The sequence below is a fragment of the Rosa rugosa genome, chromosome 4 (genome assembly GCF_958449725.1).
Source record: "Rosa rugosa chromosome 4, drRosRugo1.1, whole genome shotgun sequence".
NCBI lineage: Eukaryota > Viridiplantae > Streptophyta > Magnoliopsida > Rosales > Rosaceae > Rosa > Rosa rugosa.
The window spans coordinates 57,797,684-57,817,581 of NC_084823.1; the positions used below are offsets into that span (position 1 = coordinate 57,797,684).

Sequence of the window (19,898 nt, forward strand, 5' to 3'; positions counted from 1 at the left end):
CCAACTGATGGCAGTGGAGCTCAAGGTTTGAGAGCTGAGCATAGGGACCCAAAAGAGAGAGGATAGGTTTGGTGAAATTACCAGAAGAAGAAAAATTAAGACAGGAAAGAAAAAAAATATTAAAAAAAGTCTAAGTGAATGAAGTGACCAAAATATCCCTTAAGATATGCCACCTGACATGCCGCTTAATGCCGTCATGGACGGCAGGTACGAATATTGGGTCGGGTTGGGAATTCCAGGTACTATTGTGATAGTTTCGGAAAGTTAGGTATGAAAATTTAGAATGGGCCATAATTGGAGTACTGTTTGTATTTTTTTCCCAAAAATAAAAAAGATTAATTTGGTGGTTTTATCATCATGGGTGTCTGTGAGATTTTGGGTGAGATTGAAATTCTGAATACACACCAAAATTCCGAGAAAGGGGAGGGAGAAAAAACATAAAGTAGCGTTATAAAAGAGTTTTGAAAACCAACGGTTTATTCAAACATCATGGGCATCTTTGCATTTAAGGGACGGTTAGTGTGGCTTGTCTTCATCCGCAATATAATAGGCGAGTTCACGTGATTACTCAAACCCAGGAACAAATTTTCATCCCTAATTTAACGTTTCATCTTATTCACGAATTACATAGTCAGTCCCTTAAAAACATAATTTATTATACTTTTTTTCCAAGTTTAAAGAGTTTATCGTTATTATTTATAAAATGTAGAACAACGTTTCTTCGTTAATCCTTTATATGGTGGACTTTACTTTTTTGTTCAAGAGCCGCCACCTCTCATGTTGGTATTGACCATCTTAACTTCAACTGTTGTTAAAACTAGACTTCATCAAATGTAACTAGTTCAAAATAAATCATTGCAACGCAAAATTTGCTATAATTGATCGAGATCTCAAAAATCTTGTTGTAATCAGATGGAATAGGTCTCAATACTTAATTAGAGTCCATATATTTAAGCATTCACATGGTAATTTTCATTGTTGATTTATTTCCTTACAACAATTAGAATATAAATAAATTACAGGAAAGTAGCACAAACGAGATGAACCGAACGTCCGAACTATAAAAGAAGAAATTGAAAGGATATATTTTCATTTAGGAATTTACCTAATTTTGTCAAGTTTTTTTTCCACCATATTCCATATTAATTTCGAGAAAGGGGAGAGAGGAAAATAGAAAGTAACCTTATAAAAGAGTTTTGAAAACCGATGGTTTATTCAAACGTCGTGGACATCTTTGCCCTCACCAACTGGTTGTCTTCATTCGCAATCTACTAGGTGAGTCCACATGATCACTCGAAACTGAGGAAGAAATTTTCATCCCTAATTCAACGTCTCATCATATTCACAAATTAAAAGGCTAGTCCGTTAAAACTCCTAATAATTACTATAATTGTTTTTTTTTTTCCAAGTTTAGAAAGTTTATTGTTACTATATATAAAATCCAACAACAAAAAAACCCTAATCCCTTTTATGGGCGGATTTTACTTTTCGTTCAAGAGCCGCCACCTCTCGTATTGGTATGGACCGACTTCAACCATCGTTAAAACTAAATCTCATCATATCTAACTAGTTCAACACAAATCACTGATGTGTAAAGCTTGCTATATTTGATCTAGATTTTAAAAGTGTTTGTTGAAATAGGTTCGTATAAGAGGTCCCAATCCGTATATTTGAGCATTTACATGGTAATTTTATAATTGATTTATTTCCTTACAGGATATATGTGAGATAGAAAAGCAGCTGAAAGGAGATGAATCGAATTCGAAAAGAACAAATTGAAACTGACATAGTATTTTTGCATTTAGGAATTTACCTAATCTTCAGGTATATATTTCACCAAATTCCATATTAAAAATATTTTTTTTCCTATAAAAATCCTTTCGTTGAAGGGCAATGTTGGCATTATGTTCCAGAGGATTCCTTTTTTTTTTTTTTGAAAGAGGATTAGGATTCCTTTTACGGGGTTAAAAAGATGACCCCAGACAAGGGTACAAAACAGACAGAGAGTAGAGTAGAGTAGGGGTAAAATGAAGAGGCGAGCAGGGGTAAGACCGTAAAGTGATAGCGAGAAGGGTAGAGTGGTGATTTTGACTAACCTACTGGTGAGTAGCTGTATAAATTGGGAGTGTGGGGAGGTGTTGATGGGGTCTCTCACCAACAGCAACATAAAAAAATAATAGAATATTCAAAAGGGTGAGAGAGAGAGAGAGAGAGAGAGCCCCTTTTTTCGTTTTCTCTCTGGAAACACCAAAAGCAACCACTACTGCTGCGGTGTTGGTAGTACGGCCCTCATCGGTTTTCTGCTTTTCACGGTAAACCTTCTCTCTCACCGCCGTTCTAGGGTTTCGTTACTGAATGCTAATTTTGTTTATCTTTCTCCGCCTCTCTCTTTTGGTTCCGAATTTGTGGTGTGGATCTGTGTTTATCTGGCTCTACCTCTTTGTGTGGCTGTCTTTTCTCTCACGAAGATCTGTTTTGATTGTGTATCTGTTCGTTATGGTTCCGAGCCTCTGTGCTCTCGTTTCGTTTTCGCTTCAGGTTTGCGTTAGATCGTTAGATCTCGTGCATTTTGCAATGCTGGAAAGCATCTCTGGCTTTTTTTGGCCCCTGAGAAAGTCTCTGTTTCTAGGGTTTGTCTTCTCTTAATTTTCGGTTTTCGACGCCGTATTTGTGTTTTCAGTTTTGCACTGTCGCTCCATTTTTTACTTGAATGCTTTTCTATTTCAACTGAATGAACGGAACCTCAGGTTTTTGAGATGCTAAACTCTGGGAATTCTCTGGTTACTGTATAGATGCTCCTTTTATTTACAGTGTTTGTGACCTGTTTTATTATAGTTTAAACTAGAATTTGGAATTTGTCTACTAAATTGCCTATGATCACAGTCTGTTGTTTGCTTTTACACTGTCTAATAGATGTAATTTGCATATTCCGTATGTAGGCTCATTCTGATATTGATGTGCGCCAAAATACTCTCATGGTTATTTGAATCCCTAGTTTGCGTATTATTTATGTTCGTTTGACTATCTGTTACTGGGGTTCAATTTCTTATTTTTTTTTGTTATGTTTGTATAGACACCATCATGGTGAGGAAGAGGAGAACTGAGCTTCCTAGCGGAAGTGAAAGCTCTGAGTCTGGTTCCCAGCGTCCCGCTGCTCCACCAGCACAACAACAACAACAACAACAAGGTGCCGGAGGTTCCCAAGGGGGAAGGGGATCTCCGCCTCAACAGCAGGGTGGAGGGGGTTACCCACAACAACAAGGTGGAGGAGTTTACCAAAGTGGAAGGGGAGCTCCGCCTCAACAACAGGGTGGAGGTTACCAAGGTGGAAGAGGATCTACTCCACAGGGAGGGCGTGGGGGTTATGGTGGTGGCCGTGGAGGCTATCCAACGCCACAACAGCAGTATGGCGGCCCTCCTGAATATCAAGGCAGAGGCAGGGGAGGGCCTCCTCAGCAAGGAGGCCGAGGAGGGTACAGTGGCGGTCGTGGAGGACCTTCTCCTGGTGGCCCATCCAGATCACCAGTTTCCGAGCTGCACCAAGCAACCCCAGTTCCTTATCAAGCTGGAATCACCCCTCAGCCTGCTTATCAAGCAAGTTCATCATCTCATCCACCCGAGCCTTCAGAAGTGGCAGAGCAGCTTCAGCAGGTTTCCATCCAGCAAGAGGAAGCTCCTAGTCAGGCCATTCAACGCGTTCCAGTCTCTAGCAAGGGTATGAGGTTCCCTCTTCGCCCTGGTAAGGGTAAGACTGGCACAAGGTGTACAGTCAAGGCAAATCATTTCTTTGCTGAATTACCAGACAAGGATCTGCACCAATATGATGTGAGCTCTCTTGCCCTGTGTCTGTATTTTGATTCCAACTTTGTTTGATGATAATATGAATAATATCTTTGTTTTATTATGTGTTAGGTAACTATTACTCCAGAAGTCACATCACGGGGTGTAAACCGTGCTGTGATGTCTCAGCTAGTGAAAACCTACAAGGACTCCCATCTTTCAAGCCGGCTTCCTGCTTATGATGGACGGAAGAGCCTGTATACTGCTGGACCTCTTCCTTTCCAGTCGAAGGAGTTCAAAATCACTCTTCTGGATGATGAGGAGGGACAGGCTGGACAAGCGTACGTATTAATTGCTTGTATTTTTTAAATGCAACTCTTTTATTGTACTGTTGTAGTCTACTTGATTTATGAGGAGGAACTGTGTATTTGATGATGGCTTTCTTCTTGATGCAGCCGGCGAGAGAGAGATTTCAGAGTTGTGATTAAATTCGCTGCTCGTGCTGACCTGCACCATTTAGGTCTCTTTTTGCAAGGGAGGATAGCTGATGCACCCCAGGAGGCCCTTCAGGTTCTTGACATTGTTCTAAGGGAGTTGCCTACTTCTAGGTACAAAATGTTTCTGCATTATGCTTTTATGACCTGGGAAAAATTATCCATGGTGGATATGTGCACAAGCTGATACTGTCCTTTTTGGTTGTAGGTACTGTCCTGTGGGGCGTTCATTTTACGACCCTGGCTTGGGGAGAAGACAACCACTTGGTGAGGGTTTGGAAAGCTGGCGTGGTTTCTACCAGAGTATTCGTCCAACTCAAATGGGTCTATCTTTAAATATTGGTAAGATGCAACATTCTGACTTGTGATAGCTTATATACCTTTATAAATTTAAGTGATGAATTATGCGCTGACATGTATACTATTATGTTGGATGTCCAGATATGTCCTCGACAGCTTTTATTGAGCCATTGCCAGTTATTGAGTTTGTAACCCAGCTACTGAATCGTGATGTTCAAGCGAGGCCACTTTCTGATTCTGATCGTGTAAAGGTTAGGTTTCTCTTGTCTTTGTTCTGGACCTTCTGGCAATTGAGTTGTCTCTTCTGCGTGTGGATAACATTGGGATATGCCCTATTAGATATACTTGTTTTCATGTTTATTAATTTTACATACTAGATGTTGGCATTATATCTTTTTGTTTTTAAATAGATTAAAAAGGCTCTACGTGGAGTGAGGGTTGAAGTTACACACCGAGGAAATATGCGCAGAAAATACCGCATCTCTGGTTTAACGTCCCAGGCAACAAGAGAATTAACGTGAGAATAAATATCTAATGGTCGTTAATTTTTAAAATTCTGTTGAAACTTGATTTCATGACTCTTTTTTTATTTTTTGTCTTCAGTTTTCCTGTGGACGAAAGAGGAACGATGAAATCGGTTGTTGAATACTTTCATGAAACCTACGGTTTTGCCATTCAACATCCATATTGGCCTTGTCTTCAAGTTGGAAATCAACAGCGACCAAACTATTTACCCATGGAGGTGAGTTGCTGCTATACAACTGTGATTTTCAAATACAGCAGTTACTTGGGTTCTAATAGGCAGTAATTGCATTTAGGTCTGTAAAATTGTTGAGGGACAAAGGTACTCCAAGAGATTGAATGAGAGACAGATAACTGCTTTGCTCAAGGTGACCTGTCAGCGCCCTCAAGAAAGGGAGCGTGATATTATGCAGGTTAGTTATTTTTAATTTCTGCTTATTTCTAGAAACTTGAATCCCAAAGCAATTTTTTCTGTGTACTTTATTTGTATCTGATATGTGTATCATAAACTCAGTGATATGATTTGGTCCCTAAAATCAGGTTTTTTACTTCCACAGTGTTGGCTTATATGGCAATTTTGCTGTCGCATTGTAGCTTAAATTTATGTCTTCAAATATTTTAAATGCAGAAGCACAATGCATTGCTGTTGATTGTGTTATAGGCAGAATTGCGTGATATTTTAGTTTCCTAATTTTGCTTCTCATGCTAATATTGCAGACAGTACGTCATAATGCCTATGCTGAAGATCCTTATGCACAGGAGTTTGGAATTAAAATTAGTGAGAATCTGGCTCAGGTTGAAGCTCGTATTCTTCCTCCACCGTGGGTAAGATATAATCTATAACTGCGTTTTTGTTTCTGCATCTGTTGTGATAGTATGGATCTGTATTGATTCTTCTGTTTCTTACAGCTTAAATACCATGATACTGGAAGGGAAAAGGATTGCCTGCCCCAAGTTGGACAGTGGAATATGATGAATAAGGTATTTTGGATGCATTAATATCATATATCTTATACAATACCCTAAACCTGTAATTCTCATGTCTGTCTTCTTGGAGTGGCATATGTTTGGATTCTTTTCTTAACATCTTGTGATATTGTTGCAGAAAATGGTAAATGGAGGAAAAGTAACCAATTGGATCTGCATAAATTTTTCCCGCAACGTACAAGACAGTGTGGCAAAAGGATTTTGTTATGAACTTGCTCAGATGTGTCACATTTCTGGCATGGTATGGGACTTATTTTTGCTCTCTTACAGTTTCATTGACCTAAATTATATTGCAGTTTTTTCTATTTGGCATCTGACTGTTGAACTGTTTATTTATCAGGCATTTAACCCTGAGCCCGTGCTTCCACCAGTCAGTGCTCGACCTGATCAGGTGGAAAAGGTCTTAAAAACTCGATACCATGATGCAATGACTAAGATTCCGGGCAAGGAGCTTGACCTTCTTGTCGTCATTTTGCCAGATAATAATGGCTCTCTTTATGGTATGTAATTGAAATCAAATTCTTATTACAGTATTTTATTTTTTTTGTTCTCCATAGTAGTTGTTTAGATTAATGAATGCTATGATATCTCATCCAGGTGATTTAAAAAGGATCTGTGAGACGGATCTTGGCCTAGTATCCCAGTGCTGTTTAACTAAACATGTGTTTAGAATGAGTAAACAGTATTTGGCAAACGTTGCCTTGAAGATAAATGTGAAGGTCGGGGGACGGAACACAGTACTTGTTGATGCAATCTCCAGGCGTATTCCCTTGGTCAGCGACCGTCCTACAATAATTTTTGGCGCTGATGTGACACATCCTCATCCAGGGGAGGATTCAAGCCCATCAATTGCAGCTGTATGGCTTAGCTAGCATAATGGATATTGTTCTTTTGTTCTGCATTCATATAGAGTAACAATTGATGTTCAAACTGTATTTGTAACTTAGGTTGTGGCTTCTCAAGACTGGCCGGAAATTACCAAGTATGCTGGTTTAGTATGTGCTCAAGCCCATCGTCAGGAGCTCATCCAAGATTTGTTTAAACAGTGGCAGGATCCAGTAAAAGGGACAATGTCTGGTGGAATGATAAAGTATGAGTCTCTCTCTCTCTCTCTCTCTATATATATATATATATATATATATATATCATGTGTGCTTCTTTTCTTCATTTGATACTAAATTTTATGTTGCTGTAATGTATGAAGGGGCATTTTGTTTTTCTAGTAGGTGTTGTTATAATTATGGAGTTGAATAACATGTAACTGTGTTTTGAAAATGCAGGGAACTGCTTATTTCCTTTCGTAGAGCAACAGGGCAGAAGCCTCAACGCATCATTTTCTACAGGCATTTTCTAGCTCCTTCGGCATTTTCTCATCCGACGTAGTCCTGTATCTAATGGAGTGTGTATATCTTTCTTTCCAGGGATGGTGTCAGTGAGGGCCAATTCTACCAAGTTCTACTGTATGAACTTGATGCAATTCGTAAGGTAATCATTATTGTTGCTGTTGCACTTATGTTGATTTACATACTTTCAGATTGTTATATCAGTGTGTATTATAATCAATTAACCAGTAGATTCCTCTTACACGTGTTATGTAGGCCTGTGCTTCACTGGAGCCAAATTATCAGCCTCCTGTGACTTTTGTTGTTGTTCAAAAGCGTCATCATACAAGATTGTTTGCAGACAACCATCGTGATCGCAATGCAATTGACAGGAGTGGGAACATATTACCTGGTAAATAGTATTTTCAAGTATCAAAATGACATTAAATAAAAATTCTGAGAAAATTAGTCTAGAAATTGAATCTTGCTACCACTAATTTATCAGGTACGGTCGTGGACTCCAAAATCTGTCACCCAACTGAGTTTGACTTCTACCTCTGCAGCCATGCAGGAATTCAGGCAAGAATAATTTCCTTTGTGTTTATGTGTTTGTGTGGTAGATAGTGTATTAAACCTCTAGCCAACGTGTTATGACAGGGTACAAGCCGCCCAGCTCATTACCATGTGCTGTGGGATGAAAATAAGTTCACAGCAGATGCACTCCAGTCCCTTACCAATAATCTTTGCTATACGTAAGTTGGCTCATCTATTCCTATGCCTAAGATACCCTAATCTACCATCTCAAATGTAATGCTAAATACTTTTGAATTCCTGTAGATATGCAAGGTGTACACGCTCAGTTTCAATCGGTAAGCTTTTGCTGTCGCTGACACTCATCTGTTGCCCTTTCTCAGTTGGCTCATGACTGGGATCACTACTCTCTGGAATCTTTACTGACTAATTGTTTATTTTCCAGTTCCTCCTGCATATTATGCTCATCTCGCTGCGTTCCGAGCGAGATTTTACATGGAGCCTGAGACCTCAGATAGCGGTTCAATGTCAAGTGGTGCTCATGGACGTGGAGGTGGCATGGCTGGTGCTGGTGGAGGACGGAGCACTCGAGCACCGGGTCCAAATGCTGCTGTGAGGCCTTTACCTGCACTGAAAGAGAATGTGAAGAAGGTCATGTTCTACTGCTAGAGGGATGTCTCAACTGCAAGTAGAAGTTGGCAGATTTTTAAGAAATTTGTAGTTTAAGTTGAAAAGCTCTAGTTTCGTTTTGGATTGTTCCAATGCTTTTACCGCTTTGGTTCAATTAGTAGGTACATTTCTTAAGACTTCTTCCAAGTAGGCAACTGGTATGCATTGTTGCTGCACCCGTCTGGGTAAATCTAGTCTAGTTATTATCCAGGGATTGCATGCCATGATATAGTGCCGAACAATTAGTGGCTTTTGTTATTTTAAACATGGGCTGGTTGAACGTGAATGAATCTGGTAATGCACTAATCTTATTACGTCAAAAAGCCGGATGCTTGTTTGATAAGCTATAAATGTAAATGCTTCAGTGTGCTAGTTTATGTTATAATCCAGTTGTTCCGTGGCATGCTAAATGGTTTTAGTACCAATAGGAATGCCTTTTGTCCTCTTGAACAGTGAAAGAGTCTGCAGTTTACGGTAAACAGACTTATGTGAGACAGGGTTGTCTTATTGAAAGAAAGAGGCAAAGAATGAATACGCGTTACAAAAATAACCTTGAGATTCTTTCCCTCCAATTTGAGATAGATGAGATGAAATGATACATGTACCTAGCAACCAGGTTACCAGAGAAAAAAGCCAAATCATTTGCTTCCTTCTGGTTTCTGGGTTACCCTTTGATAAATTCCTTTCTTGTGTTAATTCCTTGTTTCCTCCCAATGCTGGCATTGCACGAATAAAAGAATCTTGTTTCTCCTCCCATTGCAATTTCTGCATGAACATGCCGATGCCGTTGCCATATATAAATTAGCATCCGTTCCATTCATTAACATATTAGCATCACAAGACATACAAATTAGTTCATTGTTTACTTTTGCTAAAATGGCTTCCATCCCGGCCTTGAAGCGCTCCGATTCAATTGCAGACACTATGCCAGATGCTCTGAGACAGAGCCGCTATCACATGAAGAAATGTTTTGCCAGGTTGCTTCCGACCCAAAATAGTTTTTTTAAATTTTACTTCTCAAAAGTTCCTTGTTAACTAATTTGGTTGGGAACGAATAAAAAGGTTTGTCGGGAATGGGAAGAGGTTAATGAAGCCCCAGCATATAATGGAGGAAATCGAAAAATCAATAGAGGACGGGAATGAAAAAAGCAAGGTGTTACGGGGATTACTTGGTTACATCCTCAGTTCCACTCAGGTATATAGACACACTAGTTTCTAGCTATATATGTAAATAGGTATAGATCATAATAGACGGTATTACTTTTATTATAAATGCAGGAAGCAGCTGTTGTTCCGCCGCATGTTGCATTTTCTGTTAGACCAAATCCTGGTTTCTCAGAGTTTGTTAAGGTGAATGCTGATGATCTAGCAGTGGATGGAATCAGTGTTACCGAATACTTGAAATTCAAAGAAATGATCTACGACGAGAACTGGTATATGTACTTGACATTTTCTGCAGTTTGATTTTTGAAATGAACATATATGATGTTTAATGGGGTGTACCTACATGCAGGGCAAATGATGAAAATGCTTTGGAAATTGATTTTGGAGCCATTGACTTCTCTAGTCCTCGCATGACTCTTCCTTCTTCTATTGGGAATGGACTTAACTTCATCCTCAAGTTAATCTCCTCGAGGCTGAATGCCAGCTCATCCGATTATGCCAAACCCTTGCTTGACTACTTGTTAGCACTCAATCACCACGGACAGAATCTTATGATCAATGAAACTATGGATTCGGTGGAAAAGCTTGAAACGTCATTGATTCGAGCACAATCGTTTGTCTCAGCACTCCCAAAAAACACACCATTTCTTAATTTCGAGCAGAGGTACTCATCCATCTTTCACTTTTGTGCTGATCCTTGTATTGCAGGTACGTACAGTGTGGTGAATTTATTAATTTTCAGGTTAAAGGACATGGGTTTTGAGAAAGGATGGGGGGATACAGCAGAAAGAGTTGGTGAGAGAATGAGGACGCTGTCAGAAGTACTCCAAGCGCCGGATTGCGTGAAGTTGGAGTCATTCTTTAGCAGCCTTCCCAATACATTCAACATTGTCATCTTCTCTCCTCACGGCTACTTTGGCCAGTCAGATGTCCTTGGATTGCCTGATACTGGTGGCCAGGTCTCACTACTCAACTGATCAGTTAATTTACTGATTCTACTTCCTTAACATGCATATAAAGGATATACTAACTGACTTGTACTAGTTCTTGTTGTGCAATTTCATAAATAAATGAAACAGGTGGTTTATATACTTGATCAAGTGAGAGCCTTAGAGGAAGAGTTGCTACTGAGAATAAAGCAGCAAGGGCTTGCTGTGAAGCCTCAGATTCTTGTGGTGACGCGACTCATACCAGACTCTCGAGGGACAAAGTGCAATGTGGAGTTGGAGGCTATAGTCAACACTAAGCACTCCCACATTCTCAGGGTTCCTTTCAGGACAGACAAAGGAATTCTGCGCCATTGGGTGTCCCGTTTTGATATCTACCCTTATCTTGAGACTTTTGTCCAGGCATTGATCTTACTTTTCAATCTATTAAATATATAACTCCACCTACATTTTGGAAACATATTCAATTTATTTTATGTACTGATTTTGTTTGATCTCTCATTGTTAGGATGCAACTGCAAAGATTCTAGAGCACATGGACTGCAAACCGGACCTCATAATTGGGAACTACAGTGATGGAAACTTGGTGGCCTCTTTGATGGCTGCCAAGCTTGGAATAACACAGGTCTAATTCTGACCATGATCAGACATCTATCTTAGTCATTTTAAACCTGAAGTACGTACTTGTAAAATCTTGTATCAATTAATTCTAACCCTTAAACCGCCTGCAGGGAACAATTGCCCACGCTCTAGAAAAGACCAAGTATGAAGACTCGGATGCCAAATGGAAGGAATTTGATACAAAGTACCACTTTTCTTGTCAGTTCACTGCAGACTTAATCTCCATGAACTCAACTGATTTTGTCATAACTAGCACATTTCAAGAAATTGCAGGAGGGTAAGGCTATCTTGTAGTTTTCTTTCTCATTGATCGAAAACTGCATTTCATACTCAATCTAGCTCCTTAGACTAATGTGTCCTTCTGAATCAGTAAGGATCGACCTGGACAGTATGAAAGCCACACCGCATTTACAATGCCAGGACTGTGTCGAGTAGTCTCAGGCATTGATGTGTTTGATCCGAAGTTCAACATTGCCGCTCCCGGTGCTGACCAATCTGTCTACTTCCCCAACTCCGAAAAACAGAAGCGTTTTACCAAATTTCATCCTTCCATTGAACAAATGGTCTACAGTAAGGAGGAAAACGACGAGCACATGTAAAAACTTGATAATTTGGTTTCACTCATTTGACATTTTGATACCACTCTGCTCTTACGTTGAACTAACTTGCTTCATGCTTATTTTGAACAGAGGATTTTTGGCAGACAAAAAGAAACCAATCATCTTTTCAATGGCAAGACTGGATAAAGTGAAGAACCTCTCAGGACTAGTTGAGTGGTTCGGAAAGAACAAGAGGCTGAGGAATTTGGTCAACCTTGTTATAGTAGGGGGGTTCTTTGACCCATCCAAGTCCAAAGACAGAGAAGAAATTGCTGAAATTATCAAACTGCATGCCTTGGTTAAAGAATATCAACTTAATGGCCAGTTCAGATGGATAGCAGCTCAAACTGATAGGTATCGCAACGGAGAGTTGTACCGCTGCATTGCTGATACAAAGGGAGCTTTTGTGCAGCCTGCATTGTATGAAGCCTTTGGTCTTACAGTGATTGAGGCAATGAACTGTGGATTGCCCACTTTTGCTACAAACCAAGGAGGTCCGGCTGAAATTATTGTTGATGGAGTCTCGGGCTTCCATATTGATCCCAACAATGGTGAAGAGTCCAGCAACAAGATTGCTGATTTCTTTGAGAGATGCAGGGCAGATGGTGAATACTGGAAGAAGATGTCCGCGGCGGGTCTGCAGCGTATATATGCATGGTACAGCAGTAGTATTTGAAAAATCATGTGACTGCAGGCCAGCCTTATGCGCAATTCTTTATTATTTATGTTAGAAGCTGATGTTTGTTTGTTTGTTTTGGTTGCAGCTATACATGGAAAATATATGCAAACAAAATGTTGAACATGGGATCCACTTATGGGTTTTGGAGGCAGTTGAGGAAGGAGCCGAAGCTAGCAAAGCAAAGCTACATTCATATGTTTTACAGTCTCCTATTTAGGACTTTGGTAGGCTAATCAGTTTGTTTTGGATATCATTTTCAGATCATTAGTACATTTGGTAAGTTACTAATGTAGCCAATTTTTTGTTAACTTACAGGCAAGGACTGTCCCTGTCCCAAGTGATGGATATGAACCAGTACCGATACCAAAGGCAATAGCTGCAGCTGACCAAGGCAAACCAAAGTCAGTGACAACTGTATCCAAACCCCCACAAGCCGCAGCTGCACCAACAATGCCAACAGTTTCAGTTGCTCAGATCACACCAACACCAAGGGATGAAGGAGGTTTAGAGCAGATAAATAAGCAACGTATTGGCCCTCCTGATGCTGCAAGTCCAAACCGCCCAACACGGTGCCTTTGGAATTGCTTCTTCGTCATCATTGGTTTTCTGTGCCTTGTTTATTACAAGCTCAAGAATATGTACTACAAATGATGATCGAGGCTAGGTGCATATTTTGCTTATGTACAGATTGATGGCTGTACGTAAGATGAACTGACAAACTGAGGTCGGTAGTGCCATACATGTAAATCTGATTCAACTTAATTAATTGTAAACATATATCCATATATCTCTAAAAAATAAAGATCAGTCCGTCCTTCAATTCGATTTAGACCTTCACTACATGCAAGCAAAGTCCGATCCCCACATGGAACTAATTCCATGGCACCAGAACATGATATATATATATGGTTAGTAAGTAACTGTAACCATCTTAATAGTTAATACCAAACCATATATTGGGTGCTGGTCAGTTGGCGCAGGTGGTATCCTCCGGGGACCACTTTACGTACTAGTTTCACTTTGAACTTGTCAATGCAGTGATCGAATTGAACTGTTTCTTTGGACATATTCAGAATTAGATCATTAGAAATATATGCAAGGAAGGGAACAATTAAGCAACGACCAGACCAGTCACCAGACCATGCCAGTTTGCCACTCCCACTCCAATCATCCACTGCACATGCATTGCTGCTGTTGCCAATTAAGAATATTAATTCAACTAGTCAAAAAAAGTTTTTGAAATTATTGAGAGAAAAGAGGACCCCACTTCTTAATCAACTTAATAATGTAGGAAACGAAATCCACGAGTAAGGGGTAATGTGGAAATTTGTCTTCGAAAATTGATCGTAAATTATAAGATTTTGACAATATTAGAGACCTTTTGAACACAAGGCATAAAAGCCTAAAATATTATACCTATAAGCTTGTCTGCGGATGCAGAATTGAATATTTGAGTATAATCCATGTGAAGAACATGCAATAAGCTAGTAGCATATATTTGCTTAATTTGCTTGATGACGAAGACTCTCTCATATATCACAACCTGCTGGACATATACATGTTAAGAGGACATTGAAAGCGCCGAAGGAAAAGTATAAATTTTTTTCTAAATACTGAAAATTGATGAATAAGCTGAGCTAGCTGTAACCACTAATACAAAATTAATTAGAAATGTACAATTATTACCTTAATCTATAGGTACTAAGCCACTCGCCGGAACAAAATAGTATAATACATTCATTATTCTATATATACTTGGAAAGGAATCTGCCTCATATAGTTGGAGTTACACCTCCATAATCATAACTGGACAAAAAAGGAAAGGGGGAAATTGACCCCAGAAACACTATATGAAAAGTCCTTCTCCATCGCTCTAGCTAATTGCCATCGGAAGCATCTATTTGGACCCAATTTATCCGAGGGAGGAAATTAATCATAGTGTTGAAAAAGATATTAATTACGAAGATACCAACAATGAAATGAACGAACGAATTGAATTGAATTGAATTGAATTATAGAGCATGCATGTTGACAACTTCACATTTCTCGACTCGGCCAAACTGACAAGAAAAACTCTTGGACCCTGTTTCTCTACATGATCGATGGAAGCATCCACAACCAGTCACAAGACTTATAGACCGACACGACACACATGAATATATGTGTCGTACGTTATGGTATGATTTACAAGGAAGAATTAGAATTAATGGACAGCCTCAATAATACAACCCGTATTACGTATGCCTATGTATATGGAGCGACATGACCTGCGGCCTACCTTTGAATGTTTACATATATAAAATCTAGTACCCTTTCGGCTAGCTTCTCCCCTCATTAATTCAATTTATTTGTTGATATATCAAATCATTAACTGTATGGAGGATTGATGTATTATTCTGGTAACTGTATTTAGGTTATACAAATTGTAATTAAGAGGAATATTTATATAGCGGAAGCCGGAAGCCGGAAGCCAGAAGGGTCAGGCCCATAGAGACAGACAGGTAATAGTGTAATACTAATACACCAAGTTGACTTGTAAATATTATCATTAGTTTTATGACCACAAAGCAGGAAAATAATAAGGCCAGAGAAGGAAGGAAACAAAGCAGCTAGCTATATATATATAACCCAGGAATTGCTCTTAGACTACTTTTTGCTTGTCCCAATTTTACATATATATCTAATTCAATTCTCCAGGAGGCTGGAATATCAGCACAATGAGCAGTAAATCATTATCACCGGTAGCAGCACTATTATCTGTAACAGTTATTGGGAATAACAGTACTGGTGTTATGGAGAATAACACAAAAGCCGCAACACCAAAGGCTGGTGGTGTTCATCACCATTATCATCATCATGGATTGGTCAAGAGGATTCTAAATATTGCTCTGGTGTGTGTGGCTGTTACTCTGGCTTCCCTTCTCTTCTACATCGCTGTCTTCCCCGGCGGCGGACCTATTTATGATCCTTTGTTCTCAGCTAAATCTCAGGCCAGTATATATTAATTCTCTTCATACTTCTATTTCCTTCAATTCATTTCATTTTTTCACTTGTCATATACCATAACTGCAGACGCTCTGGCAATATATGAGTATGATCATATTTGATCTCGTGTTCTTCCAAATTGCTGTTATATTTTGTGAAGATCCCTCCAGACTATTATAGAGTCATGGAACAGAGGAGGACTTTTCCATAAAACGAAAAAAGAAAAGAGTAGAACTTTTCCACACCCAAATGAACATGGACATACACGCATTCACCCAGAGCATATGCTTTCTAATCTTCCTCTCATTTCATTGTTGACTTGTTGTTCATAGTTTTTATTTTTATTTTATTTATTTTTGGGGTTTTCAGTAAATCTCGCCATGTTGTTAAATTTGGATTAGCCTTATCTGTTTTATATATTTATCTTCCTCTGTTTTAGTGGATAAGTAACTTTTGAACTTTTAGTTTGCTAATTAATTTTGAATTATGCTGAACTAAATAATTTGATTGATCTAAAAGAGAAACTACTTTCTCCAAACCAAGTTGTATGCCTGTTCTATCACGGTGCCAACCTTAATTTGCTGCCTTCTCCTGGGCCCTGATCCCCATCAAGTCATTATCAAACCTAGAGGGATTGAGGGAATATACTCACTCAACAATTTGATTTGATAGGTGGCATTATTTAATTATACATACATGAATCAACACTATGAGGAGTCATTGGTGAATAATTATTTTAAATGGAGGCCATCAATTAACATGAATCATGATGATGATACATGCAGGATCCCTTGGATGCAGTTCTGAGAAATGCATCCATGAAGGACAAGACCATAATCGTCACAACACTGAATGATGCGTGGGCAGAACCCAACTCAATATTCGATCTGTTTCTCGAGAGTTTTCGGATCGGAAACAACACGAATCGGCTGCTGAAGCATCTGGTGGTGATCTGCTTGGACCGAAAGGCATACGCTCGTTGCTTGGCTCTTCACCCTCATTGCTACCAACTCTACACTCAAGGTGCCAACTTTACCAGCGAGGCAGCTTTCATGTCCTCCGATTACTTGCACATGATGTGGAGAAGAATCCAGTTTTTGACTTCTATTCTCGAAAAAGGATACAGCTTTGTCTTTACGGTACTAGCTAGTGCTTAATGTTGGAGTGCTTTTAGTTTCGAGCATGTGTCATTTGCGATAATAACCTTTGAGTATGTGTCATTTGCGATAATAACCCTTGATCGTTGGTTCACATGTAGGACACTGACATTATGTGGCTTAGGGACCCATTCCCACAATTCTTCCCAGATGCAGACTTCCAAATTGCATGTGACTACTTCCAAGGCGATTCTTACGATGTGAACAACCTTCCGAACGGAGGATTTACCTATGTAGTCTCTAATAAACGGACCACCCAATTCTACAACTTTTGGTACTTCTCAAGGCAGGCGTATCCGAATAATCACGACCAGGACGTGCTCAACAAGATCAAATCTGATCCGTTCATCACCAGCATCGGATTGAAAATGAGATTCTTGGACACCAAATACTTTGGCGGCTTCTGTCAGCCCAGTAAAGATTTAAACCTGGTTTGCACAATGCACGCTAATTGCTGTGTTGGTCTCGATAACAAAGTCAATGACCTCAAAATTCTGCTTCAAGATTGGAGAAATTACGTGGCATTGCCTACTTCTAATACCACCACGCCTCCAACAACTATGCCCTCATGGACCGTTCCACAGAACTGCAGGTATATTATTCTATTGGTTCTGACTTGCATTTCATCCTTCATTATCTTATGCATTAAGCCAATATTTTCTCCAGCATGTGCTCATTTTCTATAATAATTGTAGCTTTCATGACCTCATGGATCATGTGATGGTAATATTAATTTACAAGAAACTCCCAAGCTTTTTCCTTGTATATATATATTATGCCCCATGTCATGAAGACTATGAATAGAGTTTGTCGTTGGTGTAGTTTTCTTTCTTCTTGTGCTTCTGGAAGAGTTTATAATTAAAGGCGGTTTGTCGTTAAAACTGACCCCTTCTTCCTTTGACTTGATGTTGTTCAGTACTTCCTTCCAACGCCAACGCCAACGCCAACGCCACGGCAGGCACTTGTTGTGACCCGAGATCGACCACAACTTCTGTAGATTTGTTTAAAGGTAAATAAATAATCTCGATCAATATTCTTTGTAAGTCGATTTGCCTCCATCGATCGCCCTCTCGAATATATCTAACTTGTACAGGCTTATATCTCCTTTTACAGTTTTATAATGCTAGCTAGCTAGCTAGCTGCTACTATGCAAGACTGTCTGCTCTGTTGATTCTGTATAACTTAATTTTTATCAAATAATACTTGTTTAGGATTGGAATAAGTATTATATGTTAATCATGTTGAGCTAATTATTATAGTCTTAAACTCTGGTAATCATCGAGGGAGCTCACTGTTTGTACTTTTGTGTTGTTATTTCAGGTTAAAAGACAAAACGATTGTGAAGTCCAGCAATGAAATTCATACCATTAATTGGTGATTAACTATGTCATCTTGTTAATGATTATCATGAAATGACTCATTTTCCAATACAAAGGGTAGATAATTGATTTTAGTATTTCTTAGTTTTTTATACACAAGATTGAAGATTCTTGTCTGTCAATTCTATTCCAAATCGATCGAGCATTACACACCAACCATTTTTCAGGTTATTTTGGATAAGATAAGCAAAGGGCCTAGGGCCGGCTAGCTAAAATCAATATGATATTAATTGCACCGATTGTTGAGAAAGTCTCAATTTTCATCACCAAGGTAACAGAAAAGTAAAAACCCCAATGCAAAGTGTTTTGGCGGAAGCAAAATTTGTTTAATAGTAAACCTCAAGGCAAACATTTTGACCTGAAGCAATAATCTTCCCCTCGATTGTGGATTGACGGTAGCCTGTTTGGCTGGTGATCAGCCTATATTTTGGGCCTTGGAAGCATAGCTAGGTTAATTTGCTTGTTTGAGATTGGGAGCGAGGTTCTTAAGGCAACGGTAGCATCTCCGCCATCCCCTTTAAGATTGGTAGTTGTGTTTGAGCCCAAAAGTAATTTTGGCAATATCCTTTAGTGGATCTAGCACAGCGGGCCGATACTTGCGGCCCAAAAAATAAGCCTACTATGGTTTGGGTTACAGCTTCGCCCATTCCGGAATCCATGAGGAAAACGAAACCTTATTGGAGGTAAGTAGCAGAGATCGATTAGGAAACTTCAATCAATAATCCTTCTACAACAAGGAGCAGTCAGAAACCCTAGGTATATATACCGGGTTTCAAGGACGAATTAAAGACCTCTCTCATATCAATCAATCCTAGCGATTACAAAGCCTCCCCGGAGCAAACCTTCAACCTTGTTGAAACCCGGTGACCGTGCGCCAGTCCTAGTCTCCCAGCGAGCCGACTGTCAGCATCACCAGACCAACCCGGCGACCGCACTTCCAGTCCCAGTCTCCCAGCGAGCCGACTGTGAGCGCAACCGCCACCGTTACTACCAGCGAAGCAAGGGTAACGCCCTCGCAACCCAGCGAAGCTAAAGTCACGCTTTAGCGCAACCCGTGCTTTCTCCAAACTTCCCAGTGATTGCTCTGCTTAGTCTACAATACTAAGTATCGATTCGGTGAACGCAAGAGATCACAACCAAAGTCCTTATCCGTAAGGCAAAAGTCATTTTCCGAAAGGCTAGAGAAGAACCCTGTGACGAGGTTGGTGCTCTCCTCGTCCACAGCGCTTGAAGAAGAAGTCAGGTCAAGGGACTACCCCAACGACTGCACCCCGCGGTGCTGGCACGCCTGCGCAATCACTCGCTCAAAAGAGACAGTTTGCAAGCCAACTGGTTTTGGAGCCAAACATTTTGGCACGCCCAGTGGGACCAACTAAGTGTCTCTTCGTGAACGTTAGCCATTGGGAAGTCAGGCGAAAACCCTTACAAAAAGGGCTACGCTAACTGCTCAAAACACAAGACCTCCAGTTACAAACCGCATCCTCGCGCGGATTGTCGTGGTCTGTCAGAAGAACAAGTAATTCAAAAATTCTCTCTTTGTTCCCAATTCTCCGATATGTCAACTGAACAGGGAGAGAGTCACTCGACCGCTACTGAGGGTCAAACTGTCATCACTGATCAGGCCAGTGAGCATGTCGCTAACCCTGCCTCCAATACAGTGGAGAGTGAAGAATCAGAGGATTTCGTTGAGAAGCCTATTCCAGAGGGAGCGACCGTCGAGGTTGCATGCGCAATCATCTCAGAAAACATTGAAAACCATCGC

The 19,898-nt window shown here is 39.9% G+C and overlaps 3 protein-coding genes across 3 annotated transcripts; all 3 read left to right on the forward strand.

Moving 5' to 3' along the window:
* Positions 1-2,143: 2,143 nt before the first annotated feature.
* Positions 2,144-8,990, forward strand: LOC133746510 (protein argonaute 1-like). Its single transcript, XM_062174682.1, has 22 exons — positions 2,144-2,312; positions 3,074-3,825; positions 3,913-4,121; positions 4,236-4,388; positions 4,483-4,616; positions 4,716-4,825; positions 4,985-5,091; positions 5,178-5,316; positions 5,393-5,509; positions 5,814-5,921; positions 6,006-6,077; positions 6,202-6,324; positions 6,424-6,583; positions 6,681-6,940; positions 7,031-7,173; positions 7,364-7,426; positions 7,505-7,568; positions 7,682-7,817; positions 7,911-7,984; positions 8,063-8,157; positions 8,243-8,274; positions 8,382-8,990. Exons 2-22 carry the CDS (start codon positions 3,082-3,084, stop codon positions 8,603-8,605), a joined length of 3,267 nt encoding a protein of 1,088 aa, XP_062030666.1. The 5' UTR covers positions 2,144-2,312; positions 3,074-3,081; the 3' UTR covers positions 8,606-8,990.
* Positions 8,991-9,289: 299 nt separating this feature from the next.
* Positions 9,290-13,438, forward strand: LOC133746511 (sucrose synthase 7-like). The gene is made up of 12 exons (XM_062174683.1): positions 9,290-9,582; positions 9,668-9,800; positions 9,884-10,038; positions 10,119-10,433; positions 10,512-10,728; positions 10,849-11,118; positions 11,225-11,341; positions 11,448-11,614; positions 11,708-11,932; positions 12,027-12,593; positions 12,701-12,839; positions 12,931-13,438. The coding sequence occupies exons 1-12, from the start codon at positions 9,482-9,484 to the stop codon at positions 13,264-13,266; spliced, it is 2,742 nt and encodes a 913-aa protein (XP_062030667.1). The 5' UTR covers positions 9,290-9,481; the 3' UTR covers positions 13,267-13,438.
* Positions 13,439-14,934: 1,496 nt separating this feature from the next.
* Positions 14,935-18,213, forward strand: LOC133746567 (uncharacterized protein At4g15970-like). Its single transcript, XM_062174737.1, has 6 exons — positions 14,935-15,116; positions 15,313-15,605; positions 16,386-16,739; positions 16,859-17,349; positions 17,674-17,766; positions 18,078-18,213. Exons 2-5 carry the CDS (start codon positions 15,333-15,335, stop codon positions 17,726-17,728), a joined length of 1,173 nt encoding a protein of 390 aa, XP_062030721.1. The 5' UTR covers positions 14,935-15,116; positions 15,313-15,332; the 3' UTR covers positions 17,729-17,766; positions 18,078-18,213.
* The last annotated feature ends 1,685 nt before the right edge of the window (positions 18,214-19,898 follow it).

Coding starts and splice junctions, on each gene's coding strand:
- LOC133746510 (XM_062174682.1), top strand. CDS start 3,082: ATGGTGAGGAAGAGGAGAACTGAGCTTCCTAGCGGAAGTGAAAGCTCT. Junction 4,617..4,715: donor GGGTCTATCTTTAAATATTG/GTAAGATGCAAC, acceptor TTGGATGTCCAG/ATATGTCCTCGACAGCTTTT. Junction 5,092..5,177: donor CAGGCAACAAGAGAATTAAC/GTGAGAATAAAT, acceptor TTTTGTCTTCAG/TTTTCCTGTGGACGAAAGAG.
- LOC133746511 (XM_062174683.1), top strand. CDS start 9,482: ATGGCTTCCATCCCGGCCTTGAAGCGCTCCGATTCAATTGCAGACACT. Junction 10,434..10,511: donor TTTCTTAATTTCGAGCAGAG/GTACTCATCCAT, acceptor ATTAATTTTCAG/GTTAAAGGACATGGGTTTTG. Junction 11,342..11,447: donor CCAAGCTTGGAATAACACAG/GTCTAATTCTGA, acceptor AACCGCCTGCAG/GGAACAATTGCCCACGCTCT.
- LOC133746567 (XM_062174737.1), top strand. CDS start 15,333: ATGAGCAGTAAATCATTATCACCGGTAGCAGCACTATTATCTGTAACA. Junction 16,740..16,858: donor GATACAGCTTTGTCTTTACG/GTACTAGCTAGT, acceptor GTTCACATGTAG/GACACTGACATTATGTGGCT. Junction 17,350..17,673: donor ACCGTTCCACAGAACTGCAG/GTATATTATTCT, acceptor GATGTTGTTCAG/TACTTCCTTCCAACGCCAAC.